Here is a 12864-nt window from a genome sequence, read left to right as displayed (position 1 = left end):
TTTACTTATTACTCTACAGACCCAGACTTAGCGTGTCAACCATGTTCAACTCTGAAAAAAGTCCCTCCACCCATAGAGTTCCATGAAGATCCCCGTTACCAAATTGATTACCTCACCGCATGTCTGCTCTTTTTTCTCCTATTCTCGCCCTTGCGGGACCACGCCTTGCAGCCGGATATCAACAAGTCTCGAAAGAACTTCTCAGAGTATCAAGACTTGTATATCTTCACCATCGCAACATCTGTCTCACCACAAGTCCGCCTGACCGCCCGTGCTCGCCGCCATCGAGGGATCAGCCCATTCGGGCACCGCAGACGGAGGCTGATACGACGACCACGTTGGGTCCACAAACGCGGACTGCCCATTATCATCCGAGCACCAGCTTCCCGGCATCTTGGACGACTGTTCGTGTTCACCCGGCGGACCCGTCACGGCGGACGAGGGGATGACGTTGTTGTCTACCATGGCGGGAGTCGGATCCTTTCCTCCTGTCGGAGAAGTGTTCTGGCCTTGATCCTGGCCTTGTCCTCCACCATCGTTTCCGCTATTATCGTTCGTCTGTTGCTGGTTGTTGGCATTGCTGTCGCCCCAAGTACCGCCGTTGTTGGCGTTGTCAGTGTTGCCCCAAGTTCCCTGATTGTTCTGATCATTTCCACTGCCAGTTCCCCATTGACCGGCTCCTGTGCTGTTCCACTGGCTGTTATTATTCGTGGTTCCCCATGCGTCGTTGTTGTAATTATTTGTCGTCGTGCCCCAGGTGTCACCGTTGTTCGTCGTGCCCCAAGTATTGTTGCCATTGTTCGTCGTATTCCAGGTGTCGTTGCCATTATTCGTGTTCCAGGTGTCATTGCCACCGCCGCCAGTACCCCATTGATCACAACCTCCCTGGTTGTTGTTGTTGTTGTTGTTGTTATTATTAGTGGCACTACCATTGCCGCTGCCTCCCCATGGAGCGCCTTGATCGCTGCTGTTTGCCCATGCTCCAACACTCCTTCGGGAGAATGCATCCCAATTGCCAGCTCCGTCTTGACCCTGTTGCGAGCCACCGCTATTCTTGGAGCAGTTCGAATTACCGGAGTGAGACGGCGGCTTGTCGTTGCCATTCGAGCGGTTGCTTCCCATGTTGCTGAAAGGAGACTGTCGCTTCTTGTAGTATGGGTTGGGCTTCACCAGGTCAGTATTAGCACTGTCATGATCGACAAACCGGAGCACCTTCTCTCGGGTTGTATCTACCTTTGCCGGCTCCGGCATGACATTGTTGTTTGGCTCCGGTGCTTTACTGCCCTTTTTCCTGTCCGGCGTACCACCTGCGCTATTGGACATGCTGAAGGCGCTTCTGTATCCTTGTTTGTTGTATGGATTCTCGTACCAAGGGGCAGGCATTGGAGGTGGTCCTGGGTAAGCATACGGCGGGTAACCAGGAGGTGGCACCATTGCGTTCCAACTTGGCATCGGCATGCCTTGGGTGATCGGAACATGCTCGTATCCGTGAGGTGGTTGTTGTTGCTGTGGAGGTGGCATAGGCATGACGTTGTTATACCCAGGATAATACGGATTCTGCGCTGGATGAGGCATTCCAGCAGAATGAGGCATACTTGCAGGATGCGGGGGGCCGGCTGCGTTTTCGCGAGCAGCAAACATATGGTGGCCGTTTTGTCCATACACAGACCCGTGGTACACGCGAACTACGCCATGTAGAGCATCGTAGTATGCGTTGGGAGGAGGGTCGTCTTGTGTTTCAACCACACGCTCCGTCTGCATGAGCTCCGACCGGATAGGGGCGATGAGGTTCGGTGGGCGAGAGTGAGAATACTGGTAGCCTCCTGGTTGGTGCATCTTCTGTCCATCAACAGCTGCTGATTTCTGCGGCTCGTCGACTTCCCTTTCCTTGCCCTTGTCAGTCGACGTTCTCTCGGGCTCGGCTTCTTCTGTCTTCTTCTCTTCTTCGACCTTCTTTGTCTCTTCCGCTTTCTTTGCTTCCTCAGGTTCCTTTTTGTCTTTGGGTTTCTCCTTGCCCTCTTCCTTGGGATTGTTTGCCTTTTTCCCAGACTTTCCAGCCTTTCCAGAGGTCGTGTCGAGTTTCTTCTTGCCGGCAGTGATCCTCACAATCACTTCAGATTCGGTCTCAGATTCCTTTGCCGACTCCGAGGTCTCCCCCTCATTGCTAGAGATCTCAACTATTTTTGCTCCTTTCTTCTTTTGGTTGGACGTTTTTGTTGACACGGGCTTCTCGTCAGCCGAAGACTGAGCTTCAGAGGCTGAGGTCTCAGGCTCAGACTCAGATTCTGGTTCTTTCTTCTGAGGAACTGCATGTTTTCCCTTCTTCTTGCATTTGTTCTTCTCGCAAGCAGTCTCTTGTTTCTTCTTTCTTGCTAAAGCGCATTCTTTGCATTCACATGTTGGATGAGGCTCAGAATCTGCTTCGCTCTCCGAACTCTGGACTGGTTTTTCTTTCTTCTTCTTGGTGAGCTTTTTCGGCTTGGACGGTTTAGCCGCAACGGAAGAACTGTCGGAGGAAGATTCTCCTGCAGACGACGTTTCGCCATCAGAGCTCCCATTGGATGAGCTGGCCTCAGGCGTTGCCTGTCCAGAGGAACCAGAGTTGGAACTCGCGTCCACGCTGGACTCCGAGGTTGTCTCTTCTTCCTCGCAGAATGTGACCGACGTTTTCTTCTTCATGGCAGACTTGACGGGAGTGGCCTCTTTTTGGAATCGAACTTTCTTCACCACTTCCACCACTTCTGGCTTACCTTCGGGCTGGGGATCAGGCTTGGGCTCGGGTGTGGGCTCAGGTTTGGGCTCAGGCTCTGGTTCTGGCTCAGACGCTGGCGCTTCCGTCTCCTTTTCTCTCGGCCGTTCACGTCGAGGATAGGTCACCGTGAGGGTATCCTCGCCAGACTCGTCATCCGTAGTGACTTGAAGTTTGATGACGTCGCGCTTTTTTTGCTTGGGCTTTTGAGGTTTTGGAGGGGAGCCGAGAGCGGATTTGATGGTTGTTCCCACCATCCACTCGCAGAGGAGAGAGGGGCCGGGCTTTTTGGGCATGCCGGCGATAACAGGGGCGGCAGACTGTTGCTCAAAGTGATTTCGAGTGAAACTGCATTGGTAATGGGAGGAAGCTGAGGCGACTTGACCGAGTCGTGGCCGTAGAGAAAAAAAGTGGTGGAATTGTTGGAAATGTTGGGAACGTGAGCGTGACTACTGAAACGAAGAGCTCGCATAAACTCCCGCAAGGAGTAGTTTGAAAGGTTGACAGGAGACTCACAAGCCTCGAGTCCTGCAGCTGAGTGATTTCGTCCGCTGAGTAGTGAGAAGGGAAAGCACCTGAGGTGGAAGCGTGAGGAAGACTGAAGTGGGTGCTCCAGCTGGTGGGCAAACTGACCGCCCTGCCAAAAGCTTCTGGCACCCGCAATGGTCGCCCAGGTGCGTTTACAGTTGACCGCCTACCTACATAGGCTGCTGTACTGGGTGAAACGTGCCTTCAAGGTGTTCCCAATTGTTAATATGATCCTCTGGCCTTAGGTAGGCTGAAGATCAAGAGTCCTTTTCCGTATGTTTCGTCTCTGTTCAACTGATGCAGTTGCTACCTTTTTGGGGTACTATCATCGGTCTTTGATGCAAATCAAGGGGGATCTCTTTGTAGCCGAGCTTTTCTGGAGGCGTGAAAGTCATCTCGGGTAGCCCAGAGACGGAGCAGAATCACCGGGCAGGTCATGGCTGTTGGATGAATGGGGTCAGATCTACGATATGCCTTATACAGCAACCGCTCTGCTATTGCGGACAGCTTGCCTACGCAACGCTGCCGTGTCAGAATGGAGAGGCTGCCTAGATTGATCATGGTCATTTGGTTCAGTCGGGAATCTCAACCTAGGCAGCGTGCATTTCTTCGGGCATTCTTGTTTCGACATTCCTTTTTCTCGTCATTCATTACGCATTATTTGTTTCCTAGATAACGGTTAGATCAAGATGACTTCGCCTCTCTCTCCTGCATCTCCCTCCACTGTCTCTCCACCCTGACATTCTGCCAAAACCTCCAGCTTGCCAATGCCACTGCCAATGGCGGGAATCCCAGCATCAACCACGCCCACCATGCTGGATTGGCCTCCTTCAGCTTGCGCATCTCCTCGTCCAAAGCCGCCTTGAGCTCGTCCTTGGATCCGTCATTCCAAAGCACCACTCCCTTTCCCTCGCCCGCATACAGGCATCTCTTCGCCTTGAGCCGCACATCCATCTGACTCTTGACCCTATTTTCGGCATCTTCTCTACTGAGGTCTGGATTCCTGTCCATCAGCCTCTTGAGCTGCGTCTCCGGCTCAGTCACAGCAACCACCATTGTCGTCCCGCAGAACCTGTCGAGACGGCTTTCAAACAGAAGCGGCACATCCAGCACCACTGCCCAATAGCCCTGCAAGTAGCACGACGCCACCTTCTTGACCATGCCCAGCCGTACAGCTGGATGGACGATCCCAGAGAGCACCGCCCTGTTCTGCTGCATCTGAGGCTCGTCACCAAAGACCAGGCGCCCCAGGACAGCCCTGTTCAAAGGGCGCCCCTTGCCATTGGGTCCATTCTCCGGCATGGTGTCCGAGACTGGGAGAAGCAGGTCAGGGGCCATGGGGCCAAAGTGCCTAACGATGGCACGGTAGCCTCTTGTGCCGGGCTCGACGACCTCTCGAGCCAGGACATCGGCGTCGACAATGGGCAGCGAGTGAGGTGGCGACGCCAGGAGTGATGCAACGGTTGATTTTCCGGTCGCGATGGACCCGGTGAGTCCGATGATGAGCATGTTTGCGGTTTGCTGGATTCGGAGAGCAGCCGTACAATATGTGATGGAACAGGTATGTGATTCATGCTTGGCAGATGAGGTTCAAGCTGATGGCATGATGACTAAGCCTTCTGCAGCAGCGTGGAGACTGCATTTCTTTGTACCACCCAGGCAGACACCCTGAAGGTCCACATCACGAGCCTAATCTCAGAAATCCTGAAGTACATAGGTAGAGATACTACATACATCGATCGGACTTGGCTTGCATCAGCTCATTTCACTGACAGTCTTTGCCTTTGGTGACTTGCAAGCATCCATGTTCGATTTCTCCTTGAATACGTAGGAGGTACTATCTCCATCTTTGCAAAGTACCAGCCCAGAATCCAAGCTCAAGGGCACGTGCCAGCTGCAGCCGCATTAGGAAATTCCTTCTAGCAATTGTGAGACCAAGTACCGAAACCAAGTTTTGCCCGCGACAAGTCGCAAAAACGACTGACTCGACAATGCTTCGTTTTCTTCTCCCTTGCCAGAGAAGATACCAGTGGCATCTCTGAGATATCCTCTCGAGTTGAATATCCCCCAACGTTCGCATCACCGTCGACTCAATCCTATCATCAGCGAGGCGCCGCATTGCGCGCAATCGTCATCGACTTCGGCCCGGAAAGCTCACAGCAGAGCCAGCCTCTCTGATGTCTCCAGCGACCATGGCTCCTCCTACGCAGACCTTCAACCTCGATGTCGAGGCAATCTCAGGCATCTGCGGGTAAGCTCTGTTTACTCTGATCTGTCGATTTCATCGCTGACCCTTCACGCTCAACAGATCCATATCCATCGCTTGCTGGGGTGAGTGACGTCGTCGTCGTGCAAGAGTGCTTGCGAGAGCGGCCCAACTGACTCTTCTCCAGTCGTTGTATTTTCTCCGCAAATCATACAAAACTTCCAACGGAGTAGCGCCGATGCCCTCTCCGTTCAATTCATCATCGTGTGGCTGCTGGGAGATGTCTTCAATATCCTCGGCGCCGTACTGCAGGGAGTTCTCCCCACAATGGTATGCTGGCCTCCATTGCTCGCGTGACCTTTGACGGGAAGCTGACTTGTCTGCCTCCAGATAATCCTTGCGATATACTACACCATTGCCGACATTGTACTGCTCGGCCAGCTGTTCTACTACCGCGGATTTACGTGGCGCGACGAGCCGACTCCAACCCCGCCCAAGACAAACGGCAACGCTCCCGCGACAGCCTCGGCCTCGGCCCATGCAGACGAACACACTTCTCTCCTCAACCGACCAGACCATCATGGCCGACGCGGTTCGGACTGGTCCGGCTTCTCGCCGGCAGTGCCGCATCTCCTCGAGCCACCGGCTACTCCGCAACCGCCGCCGACGGCATTCCAGACTGTCATGTGGAACTCGGTTGTCATCCTCATGGTGTGCGGCGCTGGAGTTGCTGGCTGGTTCCTTGGCGAAAGGGCATCCACTGGCGAGAGGCCGCCTTCGAACGATGATAACTCCCTTGAGTTCAACACATTGGGTCAGATCTTTGGGTACATCTGCGCGGTGCTCTACATTGCGTCTCGAATGCCGCAGCTCATCCTCAACTGGAGGCGCAAGACAACTGAAGGACTGAGCATGCTCTTCTTCTTATTTGCCTGTCTCGGAAACACAATGTACGTTCTGTCCATTGTCGTGTACGAGCCACGCTGCGGGGAAGAGGCATGCGAGCCAGCAGAAGCAAGGCGGCGTTACGGCAGATATATCCTTGTAAATCTCAGCTGGCTGGCTGGCAGCGCCATTACCCTTCTGATGGATCTCTGCGTCTTTGCCCAGTACTTTATGTACAGGACGGAAGGCGAAACGCAAACAACAACTCCCGCCGAGGACGAGACTAGCGCCATTGACGAGCCTTGGGATAACAGACCACTGCTTGATCGAGACTGAGAGGCTGCCTCCGACTATATACGACACAATTCTCACCCTTCCCCCCTCCCGTTCTCCGTTCTGCTACTTTTGGTTCCTCTTGCTTGGCGGCTTTTCCTTGTGCAAAGACTCTTGGGACATTGACTCCAATTGCGAATTCGTTTCTCTTTGCTGTTCTTCTTTTCGGGTTATTCATCTCGCTTGGTACTATATCTTTCATTTTTATTTCCTTTCCGTTCGTCTTTAGAATTTTCCTGGGTACACGTAGTACGGTACGGATGATGAGCATATGGAGGTAAATTTTTGGGCAAATTCATGGGTCGTGGCAACACGGCAATCAACAAATGGTGAAACAGGACAAGGAATTGGGCGGTTATTTGTACAAAACTGTTCTTCTGTAATTTCAGAATTTCTTCCAATATTAATATTTGAAAGGTTGCAGTTATAGGCATAGCAATGATTCCTCTTCCAATTACACCAAAGTCTTCATGTCAATGCTTGCCCATGATCTGCCTGAATTCACGATAAGGCCCATATCAGCAGGTACTGGACCTTCCGCGGCCAAATGAAATTCCGCTCCACGGCAAGCCCCCACTCCCCGGGCAAGAATAAAACTCCCTCGACGCAGCCAAACTTTTGCTCTTTTCTTCTTCCTTCTTCCTACATCATCAGTTGGGTTATTCTTACACCGTCATGTGTTTTTATAATTCAAATGGCGGCTCCGCTACGGCGGCTTGCTGAGGGTTAACCTGATTCTCTGTGGGTTTCCTTCCGTTCCCGGCCTCCTAAAGTAAACACCATGTGATACACTTTTCCTATCAGCCGCAAGTCGACACCTCTCGTGGGCTGTGACTGTGGGTGTCTCTCAACATACTTGACTATACGATTTTCGGGGTTTTCTCATGAACTATGGGTTGGAATGGCTAGGGGTTGGACTGCACGTAGAATTTGAATTGGCCCTTGTGTGTGACCATCGGCTGTAGAATCTCGAGCTCTGGCCGCATTTTTTTTTTTTTTTTTGTCGCAAAAATTTCTGCGGTACGGACATGAAGACTCCGAGATATGAGCGACTGCAGAACACCTGCGTGCAGTACCATGCAGAGGCACAACACTCCGCATAGCTATGACCTCGGTTTACGTCGAAAGTCATGCTCAAAATTGGTTCGTTCAATCTCGTCGAGCGAGATCGTAAACACCTCGAATAGCCGAGTAATCAGCATCTTGGGGCGCATTCATACAAGCCGAAAAATTGCAATCATTTTCCTCAATTTTGAGATCTCAAATTCACGTGACTGGCGCCTCTCAATTGCTACAGTAGAGTCTGCGCACGGACCACTTTGCGCCTGTCCCCGAAATTTTTCTGAAAGTCGGAGCCGCCAGCAGGATCTTCCGGCTGCGACAGGATTCTGAGCGTCTACACAAGTCCACTTCACTTGACCTCTGTCATCGACTTCCCACAGCGTTTGGTTTTGCCCGCAGCCTTCCGCCCGCAATCAGACGCCCACCATGTCCTCTCTATGGAATGCCCTCACCGGAGGCAACAAGCCCGCCCACCCGCCACAGCAGCAGCAGCAGCAGCAGCAACACCAGCCCTTCACTCCCGATGCCGCCCCTCCAAGCACCACCAACCTCTATGACCCGACCCAGGGCGCCGGCGTCGAGTCCTTCCTGCAGAGCTCGTCCTTTGCCGACCCTTCACAACTGCACCCGCTGGCCGGCCTGAACAGGGACACGCTGGAGTACCTGACGCTCGAAGACTCAACGCTGTCCGACCTGCCGGGCGGCCAGTCCGTCCTGCCATCCCGCGGCTTCACCGACGACCTCTGCTACGGCACCGGCATCACATACCTGACGGCGCTGTCGATAGGAGGCGCATGGGGATTCCAGGAGGGTCTGCGCAAGTCAGTCGGCCAGCCGCCCAAGCTGCGGCTCAATGCCGTCCTCAACGCCATGACGAGGCGGGGTCCGTTCCTGGGCAACAATGCCGGTGTTGTCGCCATCACATACAACTGCATCAACTCGCTGATTGGGTACCTGCGCGGCGAGCACGACGCCTTCAACACGATTGCCGCGGGTGCGCTCAGCGGTATGGTGTTCAAGAGCACCAAGGGCTTGCGACCGATGATGATCTCTGGTGGTCTGGTGGCTTCCGCAGCCGGTGTTTGGGCGGTAAGTTGACCTTCACGGATGATGATGATACTGCATGCTGCATATTGCATGAAAGCAGTGAAGGTGAATAAAAGGCTAATATAGCGTTCTGTTACAGATTGTCCGACGGTCATTCTTCCCCATCCCGGAGCCGCATGCCGCGCATGCCGAGCACGCCGCCTTGTAATAATATAGCAAACCAATATCATGTAACGAATATCACTGTGAAAAGGAATTCTTCCGACGACGCGCGATCCACTGTTTAATCTGCCACACAAAAGGTGGGCAAGAAAGGGGAAAACAAGGGTTTTCAAGATGGAAACGGCACCTGACTGGGGGGAGGGCATGGAAAACAGAAAGAAAGGGAATCCGGGAGCGAGCCTCTTCCAGTCGAGTGTCAGCGTGTCACGGGGAATATTGGACGGAAGCAAGGGAAAAAAAGAAAAGAGGAAAAGGCACGGCTGTGTGGCGGTGATAGATGATCTCTCCTCCCCAAAGTTGAACTGTATATTATATCGGGTAACCGGTCAGCGAAGCATTTAGACCTTATAGGCTGGGGGCGTCTGGTCATGAATTTCAAGTTTGGATTGAAAATGCTGGAATGAAAACGCTGGTATGGGCTGAAGTGGGATTTGGGCAAGCGGGCGACAATGAGCGCCTCCGTCCGCAGCTGTACCTACCTGTGGTGTTTCATGTTTGGCTGGCGAGAGGGCTTGAGAGATACCTGTAGGTAGGGGATGCTCAGTAGGGAAGTGAAGTATTCGAAACCTTGGAAAATTGATCATCAAAAGGTCGTTTCATATGGACGTGAAGGCAGTGACTGGCCAAGGAATCCTCGGAGGACTCGACAAGGGGACTCTATGGCCGTCGAGCTTATTGATTGTCATGCTTAGGAATCTATTGTTCATTGTGCAGGCCAAAGGCCAGCAGGAAAACACAGACGAGGCCAAGAGGTTAAACAGTCAAACCTTAAGGTATACGACAACCGCATCCAAGTCGGCAAACGCTTTTTCCTTTTACATCCCTCCCCTCCTCCTCGCCCCTAGTGCAATTCACACCCACAACTACAACCACCACGAAACCACAACAACTACAAAAGCACAAAGTCTGAAGGCTTCGCCGTGTCTCTTCTTGAACGACATCAACTACCCTACGCCCTGGGAAGCTGAAGTTTCTTTCTTCTGCTTGGCTGCTGTGAATCCGCGAGAAATGTGTCTGCCTTGCTTCCCGTGGACGTGGACGGAGTACGAGGATCCGTTGGACTCGATGCCGGAGCAGCATGTGTGGGTGCATGATGGGCAGGCGTGGTCTCTGCAGCGATATGTGAGTGTTGAACTTGTTTCTTTTGTATATGGGTTCTTTTTGACATTCCTTCGTTGCGTTTCTTTCGAGCGTCTCGAGTGATGCTTCTGTTATTGTTTCCCCCCCTTTTTGTCCAGCTTCAGTTCTCCTCTGAAGCAAAGAGTTCAATGATTCGCTGTGACAACAGCCGTGAAGATGTATAGCGTGGCTGGGTTGAAGGCCTCGGGCGGCTCAGGCTGGCAGACTGGCAGCTGTCTTCATCTGAATGGGAGTGAATTGCCAGTCAGTTGGCCAGCAGCACCAGCGCTCAGCCCTGGCCTCACCCTCTGCCCACTCCTCCTCCTCTTCTTCTTCTCTTTCTTTCTTCTTTCGTCTCTTTGCCACTTTCACTTCTTCCCTCCCTTCTTCCTCTGCCTGCATCATCCATCCTCCTCTGCATCTCCTCCGGCAATGCCTGAAGGCGCAGCGGACTCCAAGTCGCCCAAGGCTCCCCGACGGCTGCGCCCTGCAGGCGAGCCCCTTCGCCAGGTGCACTTCCAGACGCCCGCCAGCGCCGCCGCAGGCATCAAGGCCGCAGCTTCTGCATTTCCTCCTGCATCTTCGTCTGCTACTCCTTTCACCTCCTCCTCCTCGTCCACCACCAATTCAACCACCAATCCTCCCACCACCGCTGCCGCAGATCCAGCATCAGCCTCGACTGGCGACTCGTTCGGCAACCAGCCCGACAGCTTCCCGCAGCTCGGCGCACCGCCTCACAGCTCTCTGGGTGCTGGCCAGTGGCACACAGCTGCTGATCCCACGCAGAGCGTCAAGTTGCCTGGCCAGCCGTTTGCCGGCTTCGCAGCACCTGGCGCTGGCCCTGGCGCGTCGCCCTTCCAGCTGCATCCTCAGCTGTTTGCCGGCCCGTTCTCTTCCCCCCTGCAACAACAACAACTTCATCATCACCACCACGTCCCTGTGCAGCTCCAGCCTCACGCCGCCGTCCCTACCGCCACGCCCGTCACCTACATCGGCAGCCCCATCGCCATGGCAGACTACCAGAACGCAGCGCCGATGCCTACGGGCGTCAACTTCCAGCCGCCGGTGCCCGACACCACCTTTGGCCCGATCCCGCACGTCTACGTGCCTCGCTTTGACGGGGGTCTCATGCCTGCTGCTGTCCAAGTCGGTCTCCCCTCGGTACAGTTTGTTTCCCGCCCTGCCACTGCCGCGCCCGTTTCCACTGCCACGTACACCGTCGTGATGCCAAAGACGTATTACTACAACGGCTACACCTACTATGCAAGTTCCGTCTCGGGTTGGTCCCTTGTTTGTGTCTTTTGCATCTGCTGGCCTTGGGAGCCATCATGCTGAACCCTCATGATGCTGCTTCCGTCCTCAACAGGCTGGCTGTCTTCTGGCTGGGCTCTTTGCGCTGCCTCATCTCTGCACAAACACCCTCTTTCATCCCATGCTCATTTCTTCCGCTCTTTTGTTGCATTCTTTCATCTCTTGTCCGTCGGCCCTGCTAACAGTTTCGTCTCTAGCAACCGACTGTTACCGGCGTCCCAGTCGCCCAACCAAGCTACGTTGTTGCTCAGCAGCCTGCCGTCGTCCCACAGCCCTTCGTCGGTCAACAGCCTGTCATGATTGGAGGACAACCAGCTTCCGCTGCGATGCCCTTCCAGCAGATGCACACTGTTCCCGCGATGGGCGTGCCCGGCGCCGGCGGCATGCCCGTCTTTGCAGGTAATGGTGGCCAAATCCCCGATGTGTCTGGTCTTGGGAAAACTCCTGCCGAGGAGACTATACGGCAGCTGCAGTTTGCGCACGCAAACAAGCTGTTCGAGCCTCAGGAGTTCAAGCCGTCGGACGATGACCCCTCTCGTTTCTACTATGTTCGCGAAGTTGACGGAAATTGGACCCAGCGCAACCGGTTTACTATTGACCACCTCGGTGACTGCCGGTGGTACGTCACGGACGAGGGCTGGTTTTACGCCGTCAGGATGCCCAACTAGCAAGGATGGAAAGGATTGTGTGTGCCCTATAAGATTTCGACGGTAGTGAAGAGTTGTGAGTATATATCTGCAAAATAGAGCGATGGTCAAGCAGCTGAGACTGGGAAAAGCACGCTGTGACTCCCATCATTTTACCTTTTCCGGAGTTGCTACGCCTCAGCGTAGGTAAGTCAAGTTATTTCCACGAACAGCGTCAGGCTCGAGTCGTTCATGCTAAGATCCATTCAGGATACCTATAAGCCGGCACATGTCTGGAACGAGCTTACCTCTGGTCATCAGGTATACTTGACCCATCAGAAAATTCTTTGTCAGTTCAGGGTAGAGCTAACGACTCAAGCAGGAGAAGCTTGTTTGCAGCACAAGGTTGTATTTGGCAAAGGGACTCTGGCTGGAAGCATGGGCAGTTTTGGACCTTGATAGTTCTCCTGGCAGATATTAGGCGATTACGAAAAGGGATTTGTTCTGACATGTTTGTTGCTGGTGCTGATTCGCACCGTGGCCCTCTCTTGCCTTTTCCTCCTCACAAGCCCGTGGTTCCCCACGAGACGGAATCTCTGTTACCACCCCGAATGCTGCGGCATCGTGCGGCAAACCCCCATCCAATGGTGATGCATCCTTTGCCGCAAACTTGGAGAAGTTGTGATAACTTTTGCCCCAAATCCCGCTTAGCGTTGCAACGACGTCAGCTTGCCTACTCCAAGATGCATCCCCTTGAATTTCTTCCAGGGTATTCT

The 12864-nt window shown here is 53.7% G+C and overlaps 5 protein-coding genes across 5 annotated transcripts; 3 read left to right on the top strand and 2 right to left on the bottom strand.

Moving 5' to 3' along the window:
* Positions 1–246: 246 nt before the first annotated feature.
* On the bottom strand, positions 247–3045 carry TRIREDRAFT_109725 (uncharacterized protein; the record flags this gene model as incomplete). The annotated part of the gene is made up of 1 exon (XM_006967337.1): positions 247–3045. The coding sequence occupies one exon, from the start codon at positions 3043–3045 to the stop codon at positions 247–249; it is 2799 nt and encodes a 932-aa protein (XP_006967399.1).
* A 916-nt stretch (positions 3046–3961) lies between these two features.
* Positions 3962–4786, bottom strand: TRIREDRAFT_109724 (uncharacterized protein; the record flags this gene model as incomplete). The annotated part of the gene is made up of 1 exon (XM_006967336.1): positions 3962–4786. The coding sequence occupies one exon, from the start codon at positions 4784–4786 to the stop codon at positions 3962–3964; it is 825 nt and encodes a 274-aa protein (XP_006967398.1).
* Positions 4787–5469: 683 nt separating this feature from the next.
* Positions 5470–6861, top strand: TRIREDRAFT_80125 (uncharacterized protein; the record flags this gene model as incomplete). Its single annotated transcript, XM_006967446.1, has 4 exons — positions 5470–5528; positions 5586–5608; positions 5671–5813; positions 5874–6861. 4 exons carry the CDS (start codon positions 5470–5472, stop codon positions 6702–6704), a joined length of 1056 nt encoding a protein of 351 aa, XP_006967508.1. The 3' UTR covers positions 6705–6861.
* A 1328-nt stretch (positions 6862–8189) lies between these two features.
* On the top strand, positions 8190–9018 carry TRIREDRAFT_109722 (uncharacterized protein; the record flags this gene model as incomplete). The annotated part of the gene is made up of 2 exons (XM_006967445.1): positions 8190–8852; positions 8950–9018. 2 exons carry the CDS (start codon positions 8190–8192, stop codon positions 9016–9018), a joined length of 732 nt encoding a protein of 243 aa, XP_006967507.1.
* Positions 9019–10583: 1565 nt separating this feature from the next.
* On the top strand, positions 10584–12130 carry TRIREDRAFT_109721 (uncharacterized protein; the record flags this gene model as incomplete). Its single annotated transcript, XM_006967444.1, has 2 exons — positions 10584–11430; positions 11685–12130. 2 exons carry the CDS (start codon positions 10584–10586, stop codon positions 12128–12130), a joined length of 1293 nt encoding a protein of 430 aa, XP_006967506.1.
* Between the last annotated feature and the right edge of the window lie 734 nt (positions 12131–12864).

This window comes from Trichoderma reesei, assembly GCF_000167675.1.
Source record: "Trichoderma reesei QM6a unplaced genomic scaffold TRIREscaffold_17, whole genome shotgun sequence".
Taxonomy (NCBI): Eukaryota; Fungi; Ascomycota; class Sordariomycetes; order Hypocreales; family Hypocreaceae; genus Trichoderma; species Trichoderma reesei.
The sequence above is the reverse complement of the archived record's forward strand: the minus strand, read 5'-3'. Positions and strand labels throughout refer to the sequence as shown.